At 36.9% G+C, this 27,834-nt stretch overlaps 1 protein-coding gene across 11 annotated transcripts in view; it reads right to left on the bottom strand.

Moving 5' to 3' along the window:
- Window positions 1-7,804: 7,804 nt before the first annotated feature.
- si:dkey-121a11.3 overlaps window positions 7,805-27,834 on the bottom strand; it is a 31,907-nt gene continuing 11,877 nt past the window's right edge. For 6 of the 11 annotated variants that reach the window (XR_012397533.1, XR_012397535.1, XR_012397534.1 and 3 more), the window contains 9 exons: window positions 25,333-25,402; window positions 23,584-23,724; window positions 20,962-22,154; window positions 19,703-19,850; window positions 17,407-17,665; window positions 17,169-17,293; window positions 11,799-11,971; window positions 8,802-9,462; window positions 7,805-8,652 (listed from right to left, as the gene is read on the bottom strand). Coding sequence is in view for 5 of the 11 variants with exons in the window: in XM_009296331.5 (XP_009294606.1) it covers window positions 9,269-9,462; window positions 11,799-11,971; window positions 17,169-17,293; window positions 17,407-17,665; window positions 19,703-19,850; window positions 20,962-22,154; window positions 23,584-23,724; window positions 25,333-25,402 (2,303 nt within the window). In the remaining 6 variants the exon portion in view is untranslated. Of the gene's footprint in view, window positions 9,463-11,798; window positions 11,972-17,168; window positions 17,294-17,406; window positions 17,666-19,702; window positions 19,851-20,961; window positions 22,155-23,583; window positions 23,725-25,332; window positions 25,403-27,834 lie in introns of all 11 variants that reach the window. The other 5 variants (XM_009296331.5, XM_009296332.5, XM_073936800.1 and 2 more) reach the window with 1 other exon arrangement.

Genomic DNA, 27,834 nt, shown 5'->3' with positions numbered 1-27,834 from the left:
CCAACCTGACACTGTTTAAGCGGGTATGTTACTGATCATACTAATGCAAATTAGTTTGTTTTTTCGTCTAAGTGTTGCTTTCTGTGTACTTTGTTTACTTTTTTTACATTTGAGTTATCGATAATTCTAAAGTGTGGTTTACTCACACAATACTGCTTCAAATCGTGTTTTTAACAGAAATGTTTATGTAAAACACTAAATTCAAACATTAGCTGTGAAATAGTGTGCTTTTAGTAGGCATTGAATACGAAAATTGCACGACAATTGATTACTTCGTAAAATATCCGGATCACTTCAGATGAAAGTGGATTTTGGATTTATTTTAGTGTTAAATGAGAACTGAATGACTAATGTTTAGGTAGTTACGTTCTATGAGTTATGGGTCACTAACTAGTCAGTGCCTTAGCACAGAAAAAGGCGAAGTTACATTTCATTTCACAACGCCGGATACTCGTGAATTAACTTACTTTCACTGCTCGGCGATTCATTTCAATAAATGATTAGCTTTCATATTTTCACGCGCTGTCATTTTTATTTACATTACTAAGTTAAATGGAAACGTGTGAAGCAGCATTCAGTGATATAAAAAAAAAAACAGTGTTTTTGTTTGCTTTTTGACAGCGCAACACTACTTATTCTGTGTAAAACACAAGTGTGTTTGTTGAAATAGATATTTGTTTTGTTTGTGTTTGGTTTGACTGATTTCTTGGGTGAATCACACAAACAAGTGTTGTATTTTGCCACAAACTCAAAAGAAAATGTGACATTTGCACTAGAGAATTGTTTTCACGTGATATTGACATGTTTGACTGCTGTGAATTATGTTATAATGCAATATGCTGGTAATTACATTGCAATAACACTGTAACAATGAAGTAATAACAAAATAAGTTCATCTGGGCGGTTTAATTAATCAAACTTGACCTTTTATGTTTGTTTAATTGACAAAAAATGGTTAAATTGCCTGTAAAATACAAAAAAGTATGATCTTACAATTACTTTTCTTATGTTTTTAATGCAAAATATGACTTCAGTAGATTTGTGTGATTTACCCTTTTTACAAAGTAAATTTGGTTCGATCAATTATACTTTTCTTTCGAAGTCAAGATGAGAAATACAGCGAATCTGCAGTGTTTTTATCTCTCCAACATTTTTGTTGGCCCATATAATAGTGTTCCAGATGATTCCAGTCACATGACTGAGTACGCCAGCTCTGATTGGTTCGAAGTATGACTGATTCCATTATGCAATTTTACGATACAAATAAAGTGACACAATTGCACAATGCCGGCACTGTTGCTGAGGCGCAGTGACGGAGCGGAGAGATCAGGGTTGTTAATGGACTCATAAACGCTGTTCTTCCTGATCGCGTGAGTTGTACGTGTTTGTTTGCGGTGTTTGTTTACTCCTGTTTTTTTTTATTTTTTTTTTTTTACCCCTGATCATTTCACTTTATCCCTCAGAAAACTGTCAAGTCACCCATGTACCCAGAATCCCTTAGTCTGTCACTGTGTGAAACTCTGAGCCCCATTAAATAAATCAATTCAAAGTGATGCCTGGATTGATCCTTGAATATAAAAGAAATTAATTAAATCAAATAATTTATATTATTGCATTTATATTTCATGTTTTTATGTACATATACAATTCTATTCAGAATTATTAGCACCCCTTTGAATTGTTTTCTTTAAATATTTCCTAAATGACGTTCAACAGAGCAAGGACATTCTCACAGTATGTCTGATAATATTTTTTCTTCTGGAGAGAGTCTTATTTGTTTTATTTCGGCGACAATAAAAGCAGTTTTTAATTTTTTTAAAAACATTTTAAAGTCAAAATTTTTAGCCGCTTCAAACTGTATATTTTTTCTAAATTTACAGAACAAACCATTGCTATACAATAACTTGCCTAATTACCCTAACCTGCCTAGTTAACCTAATTAACCTAGTTAAGCCTTTAAATGACACTAAGCTGTATAGAAGTGTATTGAAAAACATCTAGTCAAATATTATTTACTGTCATCATGGCAAAGATAAAATAAATCAGTTATTAGAAATGTATTATTAAAACTATTATGTTTAGAAATGTGTTGAAAAAAATTATCTTTATTAAACAGAAATTGGGGGGGAAAATAACTTCAACTATACTTTAACTATATTGAATTATGTACAAACAAATGTGTGTCTGTATGTATATTTAACTATATAAATAATATATTAATAACTTAATTAAATATATCATATTTTGTTTATGAATATTATTCTTACACAACAAATACAACAGTTAAGCCTGTTTACTAAATATTTTAATGTATGTATGTAAATATTTGTTTACATAAATTCTTGGTAAATTGAAAATTTTTTTTAAAAATGTGAAATATGATAAATATGCAATTTATGCAAGTAAACATATATTAATCAATATTAAAGAAATAAAAAATATATTACACACACACACAGACACAGTTGATTAAAATAATAGGTTTATATAATGTAATATGTTTTGATGGTGACATGTTGCTCTGAGTGATCTGTTTCCTATATGCTGAGGAAGCTGCTGTCGACTGAGGTCTGTGAGAATATGAGTATTGATTATAGTGCTAACGGTGATGGAGAATCTACTATTGATCCAGTAATCCAGCAGGAGGAGCTGATGATGACAGGCCTCTTTCTGAATCACTGATTATTCCAGATCAGCACCTGAGACCCACAAACCATCAGCAGTGAGAAGCATTCAGCCCGCCTGCACACTCACATTATATTATAATAATAAATTACACCGCACAGTATACTTCTCATTTTGGTCCCAGTGTTTGTCTGTATCATGATGTGAACCATTAACAAGTGTATAATAAGCAGTGTTGTTTATTATTATATTTATATATATATTATTATTATTATTATATTATAATACATATAAAAAATGAACATCTATTAAAAAATTAAAAATGTTTTTAAAAAAATTTGATGTTTTGGTGTTATTGTACAAAATGTAATTAATTTATTCCAAAATCTGACATTTCATAATTATACATGAAACTTTTGTGTGTTTAATATGTATTTTGAAAGCATTTTTGAAAATGTCAATTTTATATTATAACATTTTTATAGATTTTACTTTTTTTTGTTCTTTGCCAATTATCACTATTAAAGTATTTGTATATTTATTATAAAATATAATATTTCAATAATGCTGTGAATATTATGTAATGTATCCATTTCTGCATATATTATCATCAATATACTTAAAGGACCAAATTAATATTCATACAAAAATGTAATCAAATTAATAAAAATAATTTGTAAAACGTAAAACTTCAAATAAGAAAGTGTACGCACAACATGTCAAACCTTGAGGCGGATGGGTTACAGCAGCAGAAGACCACACTGGGTGCCACTCCTGTCAGCTCAGAACAGGAAACTGAGGCTACAATTCACAAAAGCTCACCATAATTGGACAAAAGATTGAAAAAACGTTGCCTGGTCTGATGAGTCTCCATTTCTGCTTCAACATTCGGATGGTCGGGTCAGAATTTGGCATCAACAACATGAAAGCATGTATCCATCTTGCCTTGTATCAACAGATCAGGCTGGTGGTGGTGTAATGGTGTGGGGGATCTTTTCTTGACAGGTTTTGGGCTCATTAGTACCAATTGAATCAAATCATCTCACACTGGTTTCTTGAACATGACAATGAGTTTACTGTACTTTAATGGCCTCCACAGTCACCAGATGTCAATCCAATAGAGCACCTTTGGGATGTGGTGGAACAGAAGATTCGCATTATGGATATGCAGCCAATAATTCTGCAGCAACTGAATGATGCTATCATGTCAATATGGACCAAAACCTCTGAGGAATATTTCCAGTACCTTGTTGAATCTGTGCCATGATGGATTAAGGCAGTTCTGAAGGCAAAAGTGGGTCCAACCTGGTTCTAGTAAGGTGTACCTAATAAAGTGGCCGGTGAGTGGTTTTTTTTTAATTAATAAAATGTATTATTTTTCATGCTGCCTATTAAAATGTTTATATGTTGTTGGATGGATTTTGCATCATTTATCAATTTCATATTTTCAACTGAATTCAATATTTTTAGAATGTTTATTATTAATACTCCATATTTTATTTATGAATAATAATCAAGAAGATCTGTAACAAACTTAAAATGGTAATATTTGTTGAGACATTCATATCCCGGTGGATTATAATACTGGTAAACAAGTTTACATATCTTACAGAATTGAGTGGTTTTTGTAAGAGGTAAGTGGAAGGAGTATACAGAATGTACAGTGCCCAAAAGGATGGTAAACCAGACATGCGTGTGTGAGTACGTGGGTGTGCGTGCGTTTGTGTCTGCGTGCGTGCGTGCGTGCGTGCGTGTGTGTGTGTGTGTGAGAGTGAGAGAGAGAGAGAGGCAGCAGGTGCAGCAGGGTGCAGGTTTGTTCGGGACAGCTGAGCCCAGGCTTGTCCTGTGGGGATGGTGAGTTTGGGGGAGGACAGGGACAAACAGCTGAGCTCACGACACGAGCACCGCAACACACGACACAAACCCGCACTTGAGAGCCCCAGTCAAGGGTGTGAAGGCCTGTAAATCAAACTTACCCTATGTAACAGCATCCGTGACCATCCTGAGCTCTTCTTACTCCGTGTTTACACCGGCCGGTACTCATTCCTGTCAGAAAAAACCGCGAACGCTTAAATACGTCACAAACAGTCCAACAGCATCCCATGTGGACACTAGCCGGGCGGTCATCCTCACATCCTTCCTCAAATTAAATCTTTTTCGTGTTCATAAAAAATAAATAAACTCCAAATGCGAATCCATGACGTTCGGACTGACAGGTACTCGTAAGGGTGCGAATTACAGTGGGACTGAGGGGGATTGACCGCCCAATTAATGCTTGATTACCCCTGAAGGATGTCAAAACAAGATGTATGGGGGGTCAGCCCTTTAATACCGAGAAATAGTTCACTTTGATCTGTATTTTAAAAAATAATGTTAATACGTAACAGATAATATAAAAATACATTTGACCACCCCTATAACGGTACATACCATTGCGAACGACTAAATAGTTCAACAGTATGAAACTGGCAGATCTAGAGCACTGAGAGTCATCAAGTGTTCACAAGACAGAAATAGGTGTTTGTTTCTACATATAGCCTTAAAGTAAAGTCAAATTAGACGCAGTTTGTGTAGTTTGACCTACAATAACGTCTGATAGCTAATCAGAGGAGACTGTAGGTCAGGATACACTAAATATCCCAAAAACACTGAAAACTTCAGTTTTATTAATAAACTAGATGTAATAAAAAATAAATACATAAATGACTGAAGCATGTATTACACAAAATAACCAAAAAATGTTGACCCCCCCACCCCCCCTTCGGGTGTTCCGGTTTCCCCCACAGTCCAAAGACATGCGGTACAGGTGAATTGGGTAGGCTAAATTGTTCGTAGTGTATGAGTGTGTGTGTGTGTGTGTGTGTGTGTGAATGTGTGTGTGGATGTTTCCCAGAGATGGGTTGCGGCTGGAAGGGCATCCTACTGGATAAGTTGGCGGTTCATTCCGCTGTGGCGACCCCAGATTAATAAAGGGACTAAGCCGACGAGAAAATGAATGAATGCAAAGTGAATTAACTTAACTAAAAAGTAACTTGTTTTACAATTTTAAAAAGAAACTTTATTAACTAATAACCAATAGTAATTAATAGTAACAAGTAACTAATATTATTACGTAACTCACGTTACTTGTAATGTGACCCCAACGCTGTTTGTTTCTTCTGAAAGTCATGATAACGTTATTGTAGAGGTTTTCTTTTTTTATTTGAGCAAATTAGAATGTAAAAAAAAAAAACTGTAATCAATGACACCGCTATGAATAGTGTGTAATGAAGGATATAATTGCTTATATCCTAAGGGCATTTTCACACCTTTAGACCGTTTGCTTTGTACTGATCCAGGAATTAAAACTGTTCCATTGTTTCATTTTCCTCATGGTTTGTTTCACGCTTACAAGGCAATGTTTATAAATAGACCAAATGTGCCGTTAAAGTCATTATTTGATCTGGACTATTGTTCTAAAACATTTTTCTGGCCAAATTTTAATAAGGCACTTTACATCGTCTCCAGGTTAACCTATGATTCATTCTGAGAGGCATTAGAAACAGTAAAGCACTGCTATTTTTCCCACACAGAGTACATCATAACATTTGTTTGTTGGTCTGTTGTGTTTCTCACCACAAGTGAACTGATTCATAGTTAATTTTAAAACTGGCTGAAGACCAGCTCAAGTGGTATTGGGTGTTTTTATGATATGCGTTTGCGTATGTGAGTGTGTGTGTGTCTGTGTTAGTGTCCAGGTTGGAATCAATCATTGTCTAATCAATAAGAGTGGACAGGAGGGATATTGACCAGTACACACACCTCCTCCTTACCTCGCACAGACAGCTGGACAAACTAAGAGCTTCATAAGGCGCGGATCAACTGACGTATTTTCTTTTTCGCTCTCCACTAAGCAGTAAAGACATATGAAATCCTTGAGGTGTGATATGTGGTTAGCAAAACATCCATTCTACTGAGAAAGATGTTTAGATGAACGTAGATGTAGAAAATACACACAACTAAATTGACACCTTTGAGAAACTGAAGTTAATATAGTAACAATAGGGACCTTTAGCAATATAACACTTGCAATAAAATGAGTAAATTTAATAAAATATGTCAATGGATTTCAGCTTTAAAGGTTTCCTCGGTGCACAAAAACACAGAAACATTGTAACACACCACTAATAAGGGTGTTTGGACAAACCCTGCAGTTTACCATTTCAGTCCTCGCCCACTAAATTAATTGACAGTCAGATATTAACATGTCTCCGTAGAAATGCGTATTATAATATAAACAAGACAAAACATGCGCAAAGCAACTGGGATTAAAAGATCTGTTGAGCCTTCTGTGATCATCACTCATCATCAAATGTGATCAAGAAGGACTACTAAGTGTCACCACAGCCACTTGTCTGTAAAAAGAAGATGCTTTAATCCTAGTTTATGGACATTAAATCAGGTTTATTCTGTACATTAACATAACGGATATCCAAACAGCAGTGGATTTATCCTGTCACAGTTGGCGTGCAAAACCAGTGTAAAGTTAAACGCCCAAGCTGTGTGTGTCTGTGTGTGAAATTTGTAATGACAATGTGTGTAACTCATCGTTGCAGAAAGGTTTGAAATAACTCCACAACAAATACATCAAATAATCATTGGGAACGTTCTTACTGTAGTATTTCTCAGAAACGTTACAAGAGATCTGCTTCCTTCATGTCTGTCACTGTGCTGTTTATCTGAAGCAGCCAGAGAATGAGGCACACTCTAACAGGCACATGGGAATGATGGGCGGTGAGAACATTTAGCATTAAAGGCAAAGGCAACAAACAGCTACATTGTGTTCAGAGCAGCAAATCCAATATTCTGAAAGGTATAATAAATAATCTGATAGATGTTTTGAGCTGAAACTTTACAGACACATTGTGGAGACACAAAATCTTTCTGGAGACAAAAATTTTCTGGAGACTTAAATCTTAAAAAGGGGTAAAATAGGTACCACTTGAGATGTTTTCATCAACCCTACCACAAATAAAATGGTGTAAATGGAGTCTTAAACATCTCGAGCTAGTCAACTTTCAACCACTTCGAGAGGCAGTCTAAAACAGATTTTACCAGTTTGCTTTCAACAGCTCAGATTTGTCTAAAATCTGTAATACTTCGTAGTTCAGCATATACAGGAAGAAAAAAAAACATGCACTCCCACAAAAGCCAGTTGTTTTATTTGATAGGAACACATATAAATAAATGTAACAAAATACATTAGACTGGTAGCCTTTTGCGTAGCATGTACCGTAATACTGATCTCCTTTAGGGCAGCACGCTAATGGTGTGGGATTTCACTGTAGAGGCATGGCAATGTGCTGGCTCATGGAGAAATATCCAATCAATATACTAAAGAGCTTTTCAAGCGGATGATCAATGCAATGCAGCGTGCGCACTGAGCCGGTGCGCGCTCTAGGAGGAGTATATGAAGCTCTTTTGATCGTGTACAGTATAGATCTGTGTACTCGTCAGCAGCATAGAGAAGGTACTAGAACCCACTGTGAAAAGTCTTTGAATGAAACTGAATGTTCTGAAGAAGTTAAAAATCCTGCTTCATTATGATAATACTTGAGTTTAGCTTTTGGTGCATGAAATATTCTTGTCCTTCATACGTAGTTATGTGTCATATTCTTTTGTAACAATATAATTTAATAGTATAGAATTCTGGTCAGAAAACACTAAATAAATGTGACTAAATCAGGTTTTTGTTGTTGTTTGTTTTTCAATGTACGACTGTAAATTAAACATAAAGGCCACAACAAGAATGATAAATATATTAGCTTCAACACTAATGAATGAAAACGAAGTGAAAATTGTAACACGGACCATCGTGCAAAATGCTCCAAATGGCAGATTATGGTTATAGCTACGGCTGATATGATAAACTATGTTATATCAAACCATCATAAAAATGATGTCATTAATAATGATAAGCTCTGAACATTTTTACTTTTTTACTCTATATTGAATGGTCTCAAACTCAATTCATAGAGAGCCACAGCTCTGTATAGTTTAGCTCCAACCACCTCAAACTCACACCTGCTTAATAGTCTCTAGTAGTCTTGAACACCTTGATTAGTTGGATCAGCTGTGTTTGATTAGGGTTGGAGCAAACTGCAGAGCTGTGGCTCTCCAGGAATCGAGTTTGAGACCTATGTCGTAGACTGTTGTGCATCATTACGCAAACAAAAAAATAAAAATAATGCTGTAAATCAATATAAATTGTATCCTTCATATCACAGATCTCCTCTAAATGAGGAGTCAGGAGTTATGTAAAACATTCAATGTGACTGGAATTAAATGAATAGCATAACATTTTTAAAAATAATAATTTTTATGCAAACTTCGCATTTTTAAAGGATCTTAAGTGTGCAAAAAGTGCGGTAACTCATATAGTTATCATCCTTGGTGTAAACACACCCCAAACACTGATTCAGTGTTTGAGTTAGTCCAAAAAAAATACCAGAACAATATGAATGAAATAAAACCATGATTTTTTTGTGTAATATGTCCCCATAACACAGCTCTAAAGGGCGGTAAAAAGTAATACTGCCTTTCACAAAAACTCATCTGACCTTCTTTTGATTACATTGAGTGCAGTGAAACATCTGGTCTTCAGTTAGCGTTGCAGACGTCTGTGTCGTAGCACACGGATGGAAGCGGTGCTGTTTTGAGTCATTAAACGGGTCACCAGGTCCAGACTGAGTCCCGCCACCTTCTCGCCGTTCACCTCTAAAATCTCGTCCCCGACCCCCAGCAGCCCCGCGTACAGTTTCTCCATATTGCTGTCGCCCATTTCTTCAACATACACCCCTTAAACATAAAGAGAGTCAGTTATAAAGGGGTCATATCATGTTCCTAAAAATAACAATATTTTGTGTATCTGGTTAAAATGTGTATACAAGCTTTATAGCACATTATTTTTCACATACCATACATTGTTAATGCTTGTTTCGACCTATCCTTTCTGAAACTCGTCAATTTTTATAAAGCTTATGAGTATTGTGCTCTGATTGGCCAATAGAAATGTTACGCCCCTAACCATATATGGAATAACCGCTTTTTAAAAGCAATGTTGATTGATAGGTGGTAATATTTTCAATTTGAGGCTGAGTCTGATCCAGAAAATGCCAATGATCAAGCTGATTGATCAAACTTACAGTGTGACTTTAGCAGAATGTAACTGGTTTTATTTTTACAAATAAAGTAGTTTTGCTTTCGCCATGAAACACACAACATCTCCACAACATGTTCTAACAGCATCAATTATAAAGTGGTACCTTGTTAATCGCTAGAGTTACGTTTTGAAAATTAACCCGCAAGAGGCAAAATCCGCCAACTAGTCCGCTTTATTTACAATTATTATAGATGTTTTAGGCTGTAAAACCCCTCACTACACACTTTATTCACCTTCCGCAGACAGACATTAACATTTTACACTTTTCTCTTTTGTTTAAACACTCAAAGTTCAAACCTTCGTAGAAAAATAAGTCCAGTATTATAGAATGATACCAAAGGTCAAAACTATTTGATCTTTATTTATTTATTCTGTTATGGCGCCCTACAGCTCCATCACCTCTACCTTTCTTTTATCGTGTCCAGAAGTTTGCTACCGCAGGTGCCTTTGACAGTTCCGAACGTTTCGTCGCCATTGTAGGGAGATAATTTGCAAACATACAGTACAGCACTTTAGAGTCACACTGCTAGCGATCAAAGATTTATGTAAATTTGGCAAGCTGAGCGCATTCTTTACTGTACAGGAGGCACGGCACGAAGGAGACTGATTGACAATGGTCTACAGCCAGTCAGGACGCAGAGCACAATGCAGTAATGAGGGTCTGTGCTGTAGAAAAAATGCAAAAAAAAATCAGCAAAACTGTGAGGCCGCAAAAAGTGAACCGGGTTTTAGCGAGCTACCACTGTATAACGATAATACAAATTGCACCTTCTTTCTTTGTGCATACTTTTGTGTGTGTTTTAGAGATGCACTGAGTTTTCAGTTGCTAAAACGAATTTTGGTTTTCGACAAAACCAAAAATGTGAGCCAAAATAAAAGCCTATGCTGTCAGTAGTGTTCAGTGCTTTGTTTTTTTTTACAAATCAATATTATTTAAGATTAGTTAAATTCAGGAAGTCTTTTACCTTATATTATTTAATAAAAATAAATCACAAAGTGTTTTTTGTCTCAGAATTCTTAGTTTCGATTTTCATTTGGATCAGTTGGAACAGTCTGTGAGTTGATGCACCGTTCCCACACCGTGAACGTAGATTTGTGGGGGTGTGTTTGAAGGAGGACAAGTCTCTGGGTTTGAGTCTTTGCAAATTTATAGATCATATACCGGCAAACCAAAAACATTTTCAGACACCAAATATAATTAAATGTTTTTTTTTTTACCTAAACACTATAGTTCATTTGTGTAGATGAGTTTAACAAAATAAAGCAAACCCTGACATTTATACCCCAAAATTCCTTTTACAGTCATTAAACATCAACAGGAAGTGAAGTTTCAGCGAGTCTCGGAAAATATTTAATTTGAATAATTTTAAGATGATTGTAAGCCATTGTATATGGAACCTTTCTATTATTAAGTATGTGATATTATTAAGATGAATTTGTTTAATTTTGTCTATTTCATTCTGAGTTATTGTCATTTTTCATTTGCATTTTCTAAACTATCCACCTGTTAATTGTGACGTCACGCGAATCAGCTTCCGGGTCCAAGCGCTGTATCAAACTGTACGGGTATCAAACTGTATGACTTATCAAATGGTAATTATTATGTGTTTACAAAGAAATGTAATACTTTTGAAAATCACGATCGCAATATATATACATCCATGCCTAATATCCGATGGCCAGAAAATTATAAATTTTGTATAAATTGTTAACATTTTGGTGTTTGTGATGCAGCAAGTCCAGAGACTGTTGTGTACACCATGATTTTATATCAAATTACTTTAATGTGTGATACGTCATGACTTAACAAGCGGATTGCAAATAAATTGTGATAATGTAAAAAATGTATCGCCTATGTGCATGAACTTGTAACATACAAGTTCAAATACAATGGAAAACATGAAATCACACCTTTACCCCTTTACAAGTTTAGGCTGTCAGAGACGTGTTTAAACAAGAACGAGTCATTCACCTGAGTCTGGCCTGCCTTTTCCTCTTGAAATGAGAAAGCCGAAGGGTCCGTTCGGGGGTCTGGAGAGCTCCAGCAGGATGGTGCCATCAGGGAAAGCCTGAGCCACACGTCCCACCGGCCGAACCGCACTGGGACGTCCCACATCCTCCACACTCAAGGCACGCTGAAGATCCCTAAAACACACACCAAGAGACAAATGCAGTAGAAGTGTTCATCTGACAGATTATATGGTCTGTTCATTATTATTAGTTGATTATATAGTATTTGAATTATATTTTTACAAGAGTGGATCTTAATCCTGAAAAGCTGTATGGTGTTGTATGTATCAGTTGTTTTTTAAAATCTGCACTATGCAGTTTCCAGCCTGTTATAAGTGGTTATTAGGTGGATATATATTTATGTATTTACAGAATATATACAGGAATCACAGAGTAAATGCATTTTAAAACCTTTTTAAGACTCTTTCCATACATTTTAAGACCTTATAAACTACACAGCATCCTGATATTCGCAGATTAAATTCAGGAAACTTTAGCATACAGTCATACATTGCATAATCAAAAATGATATCATATTTAATACCTTGCAAAAAAGCATTTAAGATTTTTTAATACTTTTTAAGGGCCCTAAATTTCTCTACATTGATTTATCAACTATTAAAACTTTTTAAGACCCCACAGACACCCTGATTTAATCTTTTAATAAATCATTCATCAGATGCTTTAGCTTAAAAATATTTACATATTACATTTTTTAGATTACATTTGACCCATTTAGATTTATTTACAAATTGTATTTTGAAATGTCATTTACAGAATCCCAGACTTCCCTCTCCTAAGACACTTCCTCCAGCTCCTCCAGAGGGATCCCGAGGCATTTAATTTTTTTTTAATATTTGCCAAATTACATTTAAAAGAGCAAGAATCTTTTTCATAGTATTTCCTATAATATTTTTTTTTTTTCTGGAGAAAGTTTTATTTCGGCTAGAATATAAGCAGTTTAAAATGTGTATGTGTGTGTTTGTATATATATCTATAATATTTATATATATATATACACATTTACCGGTCACTTTATTAGGTACACCTTGCTAGTACTGGCTTGGACCCCCTTTTGCCTTCAGAACTGCCTTAATCCTTTGTGGCACAGATTCAACAAGGTACTGGAAATATTGCTCAGAGATTTTGGTCTATGTTGACATGATAGCATCACACAGTTGCTGCAGATTTGTCGGCTGCACATCCATGATGCGAATCTCCTGTTCCACCACATCCCAAATGTGCTCTATTGGATTGAGATCTGGTGACTGTAGAGGTCATTTGAGTACAGTGAACTCATTGTCATGGTGAAGAAACCAGTGTGAGCTGATTCGCCCTTTATGACATGACGCATAATTCTGCTAAAAGTAGCCATCAGAAGATGGGACTCATCAGACCAGGCAACATTTTTCCAATCCTATATTGTCCAATTTTGGTGAGCCTGTGCGAATTGTAGCCTTAGTTTCCTGCTCTCAGCTGACAGGAGTGGCACTCGGTGTGGTCTTCTGCTGCTGTTGCCCATCCGCCTTAAGTTTGGACGTGTTGTGCATTCATAGATGCTCTTCTGCATACCTCGGTTGTGACAAGTGCTTATTTGAGTTACTGTTGCCTTTCTAGCAGCTCAAGCCAGTCTGGCCATTCTCCTCTGACCTCTTGTATCAACAAGGCATTTGCACCCACAGAACTGCTGCTCACTGAATATTTTCTCTTTTTTTCACCATTCTCTGTAAACCCTAGAGATGGTTGTAAGTGAAAATCCCAGTAGATCAGCAGTTTCTGAAATACTCAGACAAGCCTGTTAACCATGCCACATTCAAAATCACTTCAATCAGCTTTCTTTCCCATTCTGATGCTCGGTTTGAACTGCAGAAGATCATCTTGACCATGTCTAAATAAATAAATGCATTGAGTTGCTACTATGCGATTGGATAATTAGAACATTTAACAAGCAGTTAGAAAGTTGGACCTAATAAAGTGGCCACTGAGTGTGTATATATATATATATATATATATATATATATATATATATATATATATATATATATATATATATATATATATATATTTTTTTTTTTTTTTTTTTTTTTTTCATTTATAATGTTTAGTAATTTTACACATGTATTTTCAAATGTAGAGCCTGAATATATTTATCACATTTACTTTATTTTTTTAAAATAAAATATTAAATATAATAACATAATATAATCGAATTTCACTCAGACCTGGAGGCAGAAAAACAAGACACAAGCAGAACAGTTTTTCTAATGGTAGAAGGTCAAAAAACATCAGTGTGCATTGATGTATCTCTCTCTGTTTTTTTTTCCTTTTATTCCAGCTTCTCTCTTTCTCAGCCAATCACAGCTGGTCTCTGAAGCGATGCTCTCTCTCCAATTGGCTCTCAATGAAGATGATGTAAGTTTTCTCTGTCTTTCTCTCCTTCACCTCAACACACATTCACACTCTCGAACACACATGCAATTGAATCCCCACACCATTGACAAACACACACTCTGCTAATGCCAACAACCCAAACACACACACTTAAAGGCCAGCGTTGAGTAAAACATTCAAGAGGCTCAATATAGCAGCAGACAGGCTGATCATTCCCAGCATTCCTTGTCTGTCTTTGGCAGACACACACACACACCTCTATTTTTATCCTCCGTCTCTCTGTGCTGCTGTTTCTGAGCCAGTCAATGGAAAATACTTATCCTGTTGCACAACGCGACAGCTGTCTGAACATTACAGGAACAGAACGCCTGCTTCGCTGAACATGTCAAGCTTAAAATTACTAGCGTTCAGAATGCTAGAAGGCTACAGTGGTAAACAGGGAGATTTATGGAGGGTGCTGTGACAGGGTAAATGTTATGATATAGGTCAGTGGTGAGATAAAAGCAGACAACATGCCTTTAGATTTAATTTAAAGTTTCTATATGTGCAGCTATTATATAAACACACTAGTGCTGCACAATACATAGTTTCAGCATTGAAATATCGCAATGTGATCATTCGCAGTAGTCACATCGCGTGTATATGCAGTGTTGAGGCTGGATTATAACTGATCATTTTGCAAGTGTTTTTTGAGTCCTGTGACTTTGTGAGAGATTTAAAAGCATTCAGGCATAGGAAAAAATGTACCATTGTAACTTAGAAAATTAATAATTCATTTTATTGAATTGTTTATAAAACGAAGACTGTTTTATATTTGATTATTCAATTCCTGAATACCCAAAAAAAATTTGAATCTTCCAAAAACAATTAAATGCAATGTTTATTTAATTAGCATTTTCTTTATTGAATTTATCTATGCTTGTTGATTGTTTTTAATATATTTTATACACTCCCATACAGAATTATCCCAATCAATCTAAAATTATAGATTCTTTACAAACATTTATTCAACTCATCTAGTGAAATTGTAGTCATATGCAATATATATATATCACAGAATAAAAAATATTGAAATGTGTAATTTTTCCAATATCATGCAGCCCATAATACAGTTGAAGGCAGAATTATTAGTCCCCCTTTGAATTTATTTTATTTTTTAAATATTTCCTAAATAATATTTAACAGAGCAAGGAAATTTTCACGGTGTGTCTGATAATATTTCTTCTTCTGGAGAAAGTCTTATTTGTTTTTATTTATATTCCGGCTAAAATATAGTTTTTAATTTTTTAAAAACCATTTTAGGGACAACATTATTAGCCCCTTTAAGCTATATTTCCTTCAATAGTCTACAGAACAAACCATCATTATACAGTAACTTGCCTAACTACCCTAACGTGCCTAGTTAACCTAATTAACCTAGTTAAGCCTTTAAATGTCACTTTAAGCTGTAAAGAAGTGTCTTGAAAAATAACTAGTAAAATATTATTTACAGTCATCATGGTAAAGATAAAATAAATCAGTTATTAGAAATGATTTATTAAAACTATTATGTTTAGACATGTGTTGAAAAAAAATCTTCAATTCATTAAACAGAAATTCGGGAAAAAATAAACAGGGGGGCTAATAATTCAGGGGGCTAATAATTCTGACTTCAACAATATATATATATATATATATATATATATATATATATATATATATATATATATATATATATATATATATATATATATATATTGACGCAGAAGTATAAATCAGCCCGGTCAGTACCTGAATCGGAGACCACATGCTAGGTCGCTGCTGCAAGTGGTGTTAGTGAAACCAGCGGGGGGCGCTCAACCTGCGGTCAGTGTGGGTCCTAACGCCCCAGTATATTGATGGGGACTCTATACTGCTCAGTGAGCACCGTCTTTCGGATGACACGTTAAACTGAGGTCCTGATTCTCTGTGGTCATTAGTTTATATAAAATAAATATTTATATAATAAAAATCTAAACATACTCAATTGCAAAATACAATAAGGCATGTTATTTATTATATTAACATATAAATTATAATATTTATTTTATTAATTGTTAATTTAATTTACATACAAGTTCATAACTAGTTCACATCAAACATCACCCTCACATCGCATCATCCTTATTCTTTTAAACATCTTTTTATTTAAAAAATCTTGAGCATCCAAAACAAATTATATGATATCACATTGGTAGTAAATAATCATATATTTATCAATCATTTATTAAGATATTTAAAAAAACAATGTTATTTTTATTATATTAATTTTATTGTCACTTCAAATAACATAACTCATAAAATATATCAAACATTGACATTATGATTATATTATATATTTAAATGTATTTTGTAAAATAAGTAGTGTATTATTTTATTCAAAATCTTTTTTTTGCTTTTATAACCTAATGTAACCCAAACATGGCAAAATGTTATATTATATTATATTATATTATATTATTAATTTTCATTCAGTTTAATCCCTTTATTCAGCGGAATGAACCGCCAACTCATTCAGCATATGTTTTACACAGCAGATACCCTTCCAGCGGCAACCCATTACTGGGAATCATACATACACACTCATTAACATAGACACTACGGCCAATTTAGTTTTATTCAATTTACCTGTACCACATGTCTTTGGATTGTGGGGGAAACCGGAGCACCCAGAGGAAACCCACTGGAACACGAGGAGAACATGCAAACTCCACACAGAAATACCAACTGACCCAGCGGGGACTTGTACCAGCTGTGATGCGACAGTGCTAACCACCATGTCACCCATTATATTATATTATATTATATTATATTATATTATATTATATTATATTATATTATATTATATTATATTATATTATATTATAAAAGTGATGAACCAAATCAAAGTGTTAATAATTTATATAATGTATAAAATATGTACCTGGTTAATACAGGACTACAAGGTTGTTCTCCTGGAGTGTATGCAGAAGAGCGATCCGTTTTTTTCCTAGGGATTTGGAGGTTTTGAGCAGAGGAAGATCTCCTCAGCTGGAGAAATGGAGACCCCTAGTGATAAGAAATGATACTGTCAGTTCAGCTCACATACTATCATCATGATCTACCAACAGTTCATTAGTAGCATGTAAACAGACATATCCAATTTTAAGGCAGATGCTAACCAGTCGTATCGTCTGCAGTGACGGGGCTTTCTTCAGCTGGTGGTGGTGTCTGTGTGTGGGGCTGGGGGAGGGCGAGGGCGACGTGGGCCTGGAGTTTTGGTTTAGGTTTGAGTTGGGTTTGGGGTGCAGGCTAAGCTGATCCATGCTGCTGGATCGACCCTTTCCCAGCAACCCCACACTGTTCAGCCCCATGGCAGAGAAAAACCTCCGCAGGGAGAGCTTGGGTCGACCTTCCCGTTGATCAGCATCTGTTACCGCTCTGGAAAAGCCATAACAGGTCATTTCAGTGTGCTTACTTTTCTTTTCACATTCAGTCCATTCAGTACATTGATGACAGTTTTTAGTTCTCTGACACGATTAAAGCTGCGGTCACACTAGAGTTTGAGTATTTTGCTTTGAGTGGTCAGGTTTTGATCCTCGATTGGTCTCACACATTCACGTGACGTGAATTCACAGGTCAGAGTTTAGCAAGCTTGAAATTTGGGATGCAGCGACATGCAAAACTTGTCACATGAGCATCCTTTTTCGGCCTGCTGGGTTCACATGCGAATGATTACACTCCGATTAAGAATCTACCATGTAAACAGTTGAAAGTGTGAAACTTTGCTTGGAACGTTGATTGAAGTTACATGGAGACATAATGACACCTTTACTTGATTTATGTGCAATAACATGTAAAACGGGAACATGGAATCTTCTAAAATCAACACATGTAAACACATTCCCATGTATATTTCGGCAGCTAGCTCTCTGCAACTCTCACATGGCTGCCAATGACGCTAAAGCCTGGTTTATACTTCTGCGTCAAGTGATCGGTGTGACCTGCGGTGCATGCAACGTGCGTAGCTGTGCATTCATACTTCTGTGTGCTGTTTCTGTTGCTCTGCAATAACACTTCTGAAATGCTAGCTAGCAGTAGGTGTTTATGTTCCTCTGTGTCGAATTCCTTTACTGGTGTTTTGTTTTTTCTGAACGCTTCCTTAATGTACAGGTGGTTCAAACCCGCTCATTTTGAGGCAGGAACTGGCGGACGTGCAACAACTTTAACCATAAGGTAAACACAAAGCAACATTCTCCATCCGGAGCTCCTTGTAAACAGTCGAGACGTGTAAACACTCACTCTAATGAACTCGCGCAGCTCTCGGTCCCCCCCACACTCGTCATCGCTTCCAAGCCGACCAATCACAGAGCTTGCGCTACGCATCGTTGCAACGTGTAGTTACATTTTTGAGAGGTGATGCCAACGGCCACGACGAGGGCTATGCGTCCACAAGTAGGCTGCGCCGTAGCATACGCGTGCGCTTGACGCAGAAGTATAAATCAGCCTCAAGCAGGGCTGCGCCCAGTCAGTACCTGAATCGGAGACCACATGCTAGGTCGCTGCTGCAAGTGGTGTTAGTGAGGTGCTCAACCTGGGGTCTGTGTGGGTCCTAATGCCCCAGTATATTGATGGGGACTCTATACTGCCCAGTGAGCACCGTCTTTCGCATGAGACGTTAAACTGAGGTCCTGATTCTCTGTGATCGTTAGTATGGGTTTAACCCCGGCATCCTGGACAAATCATGGCCTCCTAACCATCCCCATATGATAATTGGCTTTACAATCTGTCTCCTCTCCACCAATCAGCTGGTGTGTGTTGTGGGGTCTGGCACAATATGGCTGCCGTCGCATCATCCAGGTAGATGCTGCACACTGGTGGTGGATGAGGAGAATCCCCCCATTGTGTAAAGCGCTTTGAGTGTCGAGAAAAGTGCTATATAAATATAAAGTATAATTATTATTATTAATATTATCTTATCCTGAATAAACCGATGTCCATATAGATAACCGATGTCCATATAAACAAACCCACTGACAGCATTGCATGCTTTGGTGTCTTTTTAAAAAGAAGAGGTATAGTTAATAATTCTATCATGTCAATAAATAATACAGAGATTAAATTTAACCTCATATTGTTTTGTTCAGAACAACACAAAACCTATAATGTTAGTAAAAAAAAAACAAGAATATTTAAAAATTGTTTATGCGATTGTGATTCCTAATCAGCAGGTGGCAGTGTTGTAATAGACATAAAGATGTTTGGCCCACATCTATCCTGACCTACTTTGAGCCTGTCGTGCCAAAGCAATCTGTATGATTGTGGTCTGCGGAAATTAAATCATTCGATGAAAGGATTTAACATTTTAGTAAAGGATCTGGTTTGTAAAAGTCATGACCAAAAAAAAAAAAAAAAGATCACTGAAAAGCGTAATGACGTAATGACGTAACATTTATGAGTTCCACTCTCTTTACTCACTGTGAAAAGTTTGGGCTTGTTGCCCTGTTATGTACTGGTCTGATTGGCCCTCGGACGTGTCCGTCATTGAGACGAGACTGGGGTGATTCAGCACTGCTGGATGTTGCATCAGATGCTAGCTGTCCTGTTACCTGGTGCTGTTCCACATCTGAGGAAGAACAATGGATATCAAAGCATAATGGATGAAAGATATTGTGTAAACTTTAATTGTGATACTGAATCATTAAATTTTATGATAATGTGTGAATCTTAATAAGTAACATCTCATGTGACTGAAATGTAAGAGCCAGAATGTATTTCCAAGCTGCATCATACAAGATGCAAAGTTGTTGAAGAGGGTGGTTGCTGATCACACTAGCAAATGGCCCACTGTGGGATTACTTCACTAGGACAGAACAGATCTGCTGATCTGGACAATCCCCACTGGGACTGGAACGCAGTGAGGGGAAGCGGACATGCGCACACCCAAAGGTGACACCTTTCTGACTGGAGCAGGGCTCAGACAGCTACCTATTACTGCCGCTTGATTCTGGGAAAAGCTATGATTCATTTTTAGATTGCATTATGTAAGCTTGCGTTTAAAACTTAACCTTCACAATGCTAAATATTAGCTCAATCCTTTCCAGCGTGAAGCTCAGATGTGTATTAAAAATGAGTTTCAATTAGAGAAGACACTTGCGTAACACATTAATCCATTGTTAGTAATGCTTAATGAATTGCAGATTATTGATTATCTTCCTGAAAAACTCCTTTTCAGTCGCTCAGTGTTAGTAACCAGAAGGATGCTGGTATAGATCTGTCAGAAGGCAACCACCACTAATCACTACCACTTTTAGACAAGGCACTAAACTAAGGTTTATTTTGGGGGAATTGTCTCAGCAAGTGTATGACAGGGTGTCTTAATTCTGTTCCTGAAAGGCCATGGTCTTGAGGAGAGGCTCTCAATTCTGCCCTCAAGATCCACTTTCCTGCAGATTTCAGCTCTAACCCTAATCAAACAAACATGAACAAGCTAATTAATGTTTTCAGGATCACTAGAAAGCTACTGGGAGGTACGTTTGATCAGAGTTGGAGCTAAATTTAGTAGTAGGTGATTAAGGACTTGCTAAAAACAAGTAGGCAGGTGTGTTTGAATCCCAACTAAGTTGGGCCTAAGCTCTGCTGGCCCTCTAGAAGCAGGTTTCAACACCCCTGCTATATGGTTGCATGCTTTGGACTAAACATTCTATTCAGTAACTACTGTATGTAATGAAACTAACCTGTTGACCTTTCTTCCCCTTGTACAGGAAAATTTCGAGCACACAGAACTGGGCTCGTCCTGAGTAAGGCTCCAGGGGTGACCATTACAGATCTGTCCTCCCAGTAACCCAAAACAGGGGGAGTCTGCTCCTGAGGACAATTGTCCACAGTGCCCCCAGCGTCTGTGGAGTCCAGATGAACCATGTGGTACTCTGACGAAGGCATAATTGTGACAGTCCGCGGATCATTAGTGCGATTCTTGGAGCTGGATTTCAGGGCTGATTTTTTGGGTTGTAGAGGTGGAGGGGTTGGCTGGGCTGGCTGAGAACTGGGTGGCTCTGCTTTGGGGGGTAATGGAGGTGCCACGGGACCTTTGCTGGATGTGGCCGGGATTCTCTGTCCAAGTGTATCTGGGGCATAGGGATTGAGTGGCAATGCTACTCCATTCAAGAGATACATTTGAGTTCCGTTGGGTGTTGCAAGTTTGTTGCAGTCCAGAGGTGATGGAGTCCTGAGGCCATTTACATACAAAGATTCCCGCTTGCTGTCAAATTTTCGAACCTTCTTCTTTAGCTTCTGAAATGTTCCTCTACCATTACTGTTATCCGAAGGGCTGCAGTGTGTTCCATCGCTGTGCACAATAGCGGGACTTGTCCCAATGTATGTTTCCTTAATCTGTTCAATCCGGACAAGCCGGTTGGGAAGGGTGGGAGCAACCCAACATGGTATCTTCTTCCCTTCAACTTCCCCATTAGGTAAGGACAGAGTATTTGAGTTCAAGCTAGGTCCTTGAGGTTCATTTAAAAAGATCCCACAAGAGTTGCATGACCTGTTTAGTGCCTCAGGACTTTTGCCATTTAACAAACTCTTCTTGGCTTTTGTCTTCCAAAATATTGACTCATGTGACCCATGTCCAGTCTCTGCCTTTCCATTGATGTAAGAAGACAAGGTGGGTTTTGATACCAACAAGCCCTGCGCTCTTTCTCCAGCCCTGCGTCTTTGGCGTAGCCTCTCTAGGTAGCGCACCTCTGCATCCTTCTCTGATTCATCTTCAAAACGCACACGAGTTGGAGACTGCCCGTGTCTCCGGCGGGTCCCGCCAGCTGAGTCTCCACTGGAGGAGTCACTGAGGTTTCCCGAGACAACCGCCACGCCCTCCTTCCCCGCAAGAGGAGCCTGGTGTAGGGGTACACCAACCCAGGAGAGCAACTCCCTGTACACACATGCACATATATGAAATTAATTGCATTCCTTTGCACTGAGATACGCAAAGAAACAGATGCATGCCAGAGTAGTTGGCAGTCTATCTCTCAGCATGAAGACATGGGCAAATTCCTGAGGAAATTTTCCCTCTGCTTTGGCTCCTCTGTGCACATTCCTGACATGTTTTTACTCCGTTAAGGAAGGTCATCTTCAGCATGCCAGGGATTTAAAAAATATCAGCTCTTTTTCAAAGAAAAACCATAACTTGCATATTCTGTTTACTAAGATGTAGAATTGCAGGAATAGTAATCTACAGGTGTATTGTTGTGCACTGGGACTTTTTATGCCCATTAAGCTTTGTGCACTGTTCTGAAACCTATGGGACTTCATACAGCCGCGAGTTTGTTTTAAACAGTCAATCTCGAGAGGCCGTTAAGTGTTAAATTTAACCCCAGCAAGCTGACAGAAGTGTATTCAACATCACCAAGCTGTTTTTCCCATAAGGGAGAAGCAGGGAGGGAATTAGGGAGAATGAAAGTAACAGCTGGCAGACATGACAGGTGTAGCAGAGCAGCACGCAGAGCAGTTTCACCAAAGCACTCATTTAATTAAAAACAAAGGAAGAAATTGAATGTCTAATTTACTATGTTTTGCTTTCTTTCGAATAGATTCTTTATTTATTTAACACATTTTCATCTCTTTGCTCAGTGCATGTTAGGTTTGTTGTTGTGACCTAATCTGTTCCGGATGCTGTCATGCATTGCACGCCGCTTGTCTTCATACCAAACAAGGAGACAGCCGTTTGGGGCAGCTCACCCATCTGTCTTTGTGTGAAAATGCTGAGGTAGAGAACAGAGCGGTGGACAGGGAAGTAGGATTTAGAGGCACCAGCTGTGTGTTCACGTTGTATAATTCAGGTTGTCTTATATAACATGTGGCAGAAATAGAGAAGAAGAGTTTGGAGAAGGACGCTAGTGCACTTAGTTGAGAAGTTTAAATTCAGATTACCATTAGCATTGTGCTGTTTTACTGCTATCAATGAGAAAGCATCTATGATGTAACGATGAATACAATCTTAATAAATATCTTTATATGTAAGTTTTGTGCCCTGCAAAATGGCCTGACTGAAAAACGGAGCACCTGTTGCTTCTGAATAGAGATTTGCCAAACACTCCCCCCCTCTTTCTTTTTATCAGTTTCCCAGCGGACCAAAAGACAATTCATTCCATGACCGAATAATGCCGTTCAAGAACTACATCCTCCAAACAAATCCTCAAGTGTGAGCAGGCGAAGGTTTTTTTGTTTTGATATGAAGAGAGCCGTATTTAGTAGACACCCTCCCTTCCCATGATGCCTAAGCCTCTAAACCCCCACCCTCTCAGCTAAAACCCCAACAAGCCAGAAAACAAGCTAGAGAAATATCACTGAGGAAAACTTACGGGTTGTCCCTCTGGACGGGTAGGATGGTGTGGTCGGCTTTGAGAGGGTTGGACCGGGCCTTCATACGCGCTCTCTCCAGCAGTCGTTTGGCCTGCTCGTGGCGAGGGCTCAGCGGAAGGTCGTCGCCCAACACAAAGGCCCTGTGAGCCGGCCAAAGAGAGGCACAGAGAGAAAGAAACACGTCAGCTCCTGTGCGGAGTGGGGGGATTAAGTGGAGCAGGCCGTCATCACTAATTAGGCTGATGGACGTTGAGTGTGTGTGGGGCTTGTACCTGATTATGATGCACTAGCTGGGCTTATGCATATGTTTACATTTTCAAAGACTTGAATATTAACCTAAAAGAGGAATGTGGCCGTACCGTTGTCAAGAGTTAGAATGAATGTGTCAATCGTAGAAACCATTACACCTCAGGACAGATATAATTCAAAGGAAACTTTCATTACCTTTACCAATATATTTATAGTATATAATGTAAAGGATAAACACTAAAAAAATAATTGGATTAATTTTATATATTTATTAATATTTTTCTATTTGTTTGATTTTTATTTGTATTTTTTGCATTTCATTTAAAGTATACCCCATATAATAATTTATGTACAACCAAAAGTTCCTAGGAATATCTTTTGTTTTTTGTTTTCTTTGTAAAAACAATTTTGAATTCCTTTTGTAGGAATTTATGGCATCTTTTTTTAGTTTGGAGAAAGGGCTGGGCTATTTCCTTTATTATACATTGCTTAGGTGGAGATTAAAAGAGAGGCAGGAAAAGCCGATGATATGATCTCATGCCTTTGCTTATGAAAAGCATCAGCAGCTGTTTTCTCCTGAGCTCACATTCCCCATTTCTTTGTATATTCAACCAACTTTATGATGAAATTACGGAGTCTAAGGAAGCTGAAATAATACATCTTTAAAGGGTTAGGTCACTCAAAAATGAAATTTCCTCACCATTAACTCACATTGAAGTAGTTTTAAAGTTTATGAATTTCTTCTGTTAAACACAAAACAAGTTATCCTAGAAAATGTTGAAAAAAAAAAACAGCCATTGACATACACAGTAGGAACAAAAAATACTATGGAAGTCCCAACGCTTTTCAGTATGTCTTTCTTTAGGTTAAGTATATCGTCCTTGTAGCTTTGGAAGAAAGAAACGCAAACAAGTTTGAAACAAGTGAAAGATGAGTAAATGATTAACATTTAATTCTGAGGTGAACTACAGTTAAAGTCAAAAATATTAGCCCTCTTGTGGATTTTTCTTTCTTTTATTTTTTTTTCTTCTTCAAATATTTTCAGAATGATGTGTAACAAAACAAGAAGTTTTCCACAGTATTTCGGATAATATATTTTTCATTGGAAAAAGTCTTATTTGTTTTATTTTGTGTAAAATAAAAGCAGTAAAAAAAAAAGTTAAAAAAAAACATTTTAGGGTCAAAAATATTAGTCTCCTTAGGCAATATATTTTTTTGATTGTCTACAAACACTAACTAGCCTAGTAAACCGAATTAACCTCAAGCCTTTACATGCCACTTTAAGCTAAATTCTAGTATAAGGAAAAATATCTAATAAAATACTATGTACTGTCATCAAGGCAAAATAAAATAAATCAGTTTTAATAAATGAAAAATAAATATAGGGGGGCCAATAATTCTGACTTCAACTGTATCTCATTAATCAGCAATGAGAGATGCTACAGTAAATGTATGGTGAGAGTGACAGTAATGTGAGTGCATCAGTCTTTGCTGCCCACCTTTGGCTGTGTTCACTACCTTGCAACGATATCCCAGAATCCCAATCACTGTCATTCAAGCCACTGATCCCTGTGGAAACACATGCAGAGGCAATCAGGGTGCACATTACTGAGGCTTTGACCTGTTAAATTAAATATAGATAACATATTTAATTTAACTACCTAATGTGCCTTCTTTTCGAGGTAATTTCAGAACTTTAAGTTATAATTTGTAAAATCTGAACGATAATAACATTATTTCTGACCAAAATCAAGTGTCTCATCAATAGTTCGTCTTGATCTTTTTTTAATTAAAAGGCACAATATGTAATTTTCCCACTAGATTTTGCAAAGTTTGGCATAGATTAATGATGCTGTGGCTGAGTGTGGAATCATGGGAGTTGTCATCTTCATTACATCCATACTGGACTCCTGCTAAAATCATGTTCATGAATGAGCTAAAGTATTCAAAACTTATTATGAAGCACAGTGTGAGTGCTAAAGCAATAGAGACAGAGCGCAACGGTCATAATCTGAAGGCCACGCCTACAGAGGGTGGATACAATCCAAGCCTCTGTCATTTCTGACAAATAACAACAACAAAACAATGTCTAAAAACTGCTATGTGACAAGTTTAACAGTAAACAAGCTAAAAAAAAAAAAACAGAACTGCATTTTTATAAGTGGTCGACTTAAGAAACAAAAGAAATTAAATCACACCTGATATCAAAATAAACCATTTTGATTTTGTTTGCTCACATAGTTTTGTGGTGAACAAATCATCTGTGCATATCATTAAGAAAAAATATAATGTTTACCCTTGTAATCTTAAATTGAAATCTAAAAATGTGCATCCTATGTCGAATTGCGTCTGTCTGAGGTACTGGGCACGATTAACATGGCGAGGAGGAGGTGTCTGTTAGATTGCAATAACTCTCACGAAACCCTTTTCCAGATCTTTCTAAATGGCATGCATACTTTGCTACATCAAATCAGATCACAGTAGTAAACAAGCCACGCCCACTGTGTTGTTTGCATTTAATATTTTGTTTCTCAAAGAACTGCGTCACAACACGAAAAAAAATGCTCCCAGTTTCTCGTTCATACAAACTTTAGGGACACAAAAACACGGAGCAACGTGTATTAGATAACAATTTTGTGTTTAATAGATGTCTAATACACACCTAAATGTAGACAACTTAGCTAAAACAAGCCTAAACTTGGGCTGTCAGTGAAAATCGAATAGACATCTAAGAATAACCCAAAACTAGACTAGTCATCAAATAGACAGATTAGACAGACTTTATATGTGTAGTCATTCATTTCTGTTTATTTGATGACTAGTCTAGTTTCTGCCTATTCTTAAACGTCTATTAGATGTTCACTGACAGCCCACATTTAGCCTTGTTTTAGCCAAGACGACAATGTTAAGATGTCTATTAGACATCTATTAGACATATTTTAAAAGCAAAAAATTTTGGAAAAATTATCCAATTCAAGGGATTTAACTACTACCTATACCCACATTTCTCTCTGTAAAGGCTGGGTTTTACAGTTTGGTAGTTTAAAAACTTTATGTTTGCTGTACACTATGTCAGACTGTTCTGTATTTTGTAAGTCAGAAATTATAGGAAGGCAACCTTAACCAATAGAAAGCATTTCTTATGGCACAGTCCACTGCTTCAGTCTCTTCTGGTCATTATCACATGGAGAAGTACTGCTGTCTTGTCATACATCTATCGTGTTTCTGTATTCTATCAAACTAAACTGAAAAATTGAGGCTGTTTTAAATGTGAAATCGAGGCTGCGGTGGGAAGAAACTCTGAAGTTTTGCTTGAGTCATACAGGAACGTTGTGTACTTGGCTGTATATCTTATGAGCGAAGAGAAACTGACACCAATTTGTCACTTTACTGCCTTCCGAATGACCCGAAGGTCCATTCTGAATGGATAGTGAAAATAAAAAGGATATCGGACCTCATTTTCAGCTAAGTTAGGGAAATGGCACTAGTTAGCAAACGTTTTCTTTCCCAAACACACATTTTAGATGACATTTATGAAACTCAAGTAAATGAACTGAATCGTTCACTATATTAGACTTGTCATGATAATGAATTTCAGTACAGAAATTAATAAAAAATGGCAATTTCTCGCTAACCTTTCAGCAACGTTGAGCGCGTTCTTAAACACAACCGATTTGCCAATGTATTCACCAGTTCTCAACAGAAATGACTGTGATTGGCAGTGGAGGTCATCAGTTCACTGCACTTCACCAATGTTTACTGAGTGCAAACACAGACGAGCGATCCGCTAATGACTCGACTGATCTTTGCGACTTTTTAAACGCTCCAGTGTCCTTGTCTCTGAGTGTGCACTCGGTGAAGAACGGTGAACTAATGACCTTCATGGCCAATCACAGTCATTTCTGTTGAGCACTGGTGAACACTATGGCATATCAGCTCTGTTTAAGAACCCGCTTAAATGTTAGCGGGACAACACTATTACAGACAACATGAGGGTGCGC

The sequence above is a fragment of the Danio rerio genome, chromosome 22, assembly GCF_049306965.1.
Source record: "Danio rerio strain Tuebingen ecotype United States chromosome 22, GRCz12tu, whole genome shotgun sequence".
Taxonomy (NCBI): domain Eukaryota; kingdom Metazoa; phylum Chordata; class Actinopteri; order Cypriniformes; family Danionidae; genus Danio; species Danio rerio.
Note: the sequence above shows the minus strand (reverse complement) of the source record. Positions and strands in the feature narration are given on the sequence as shown.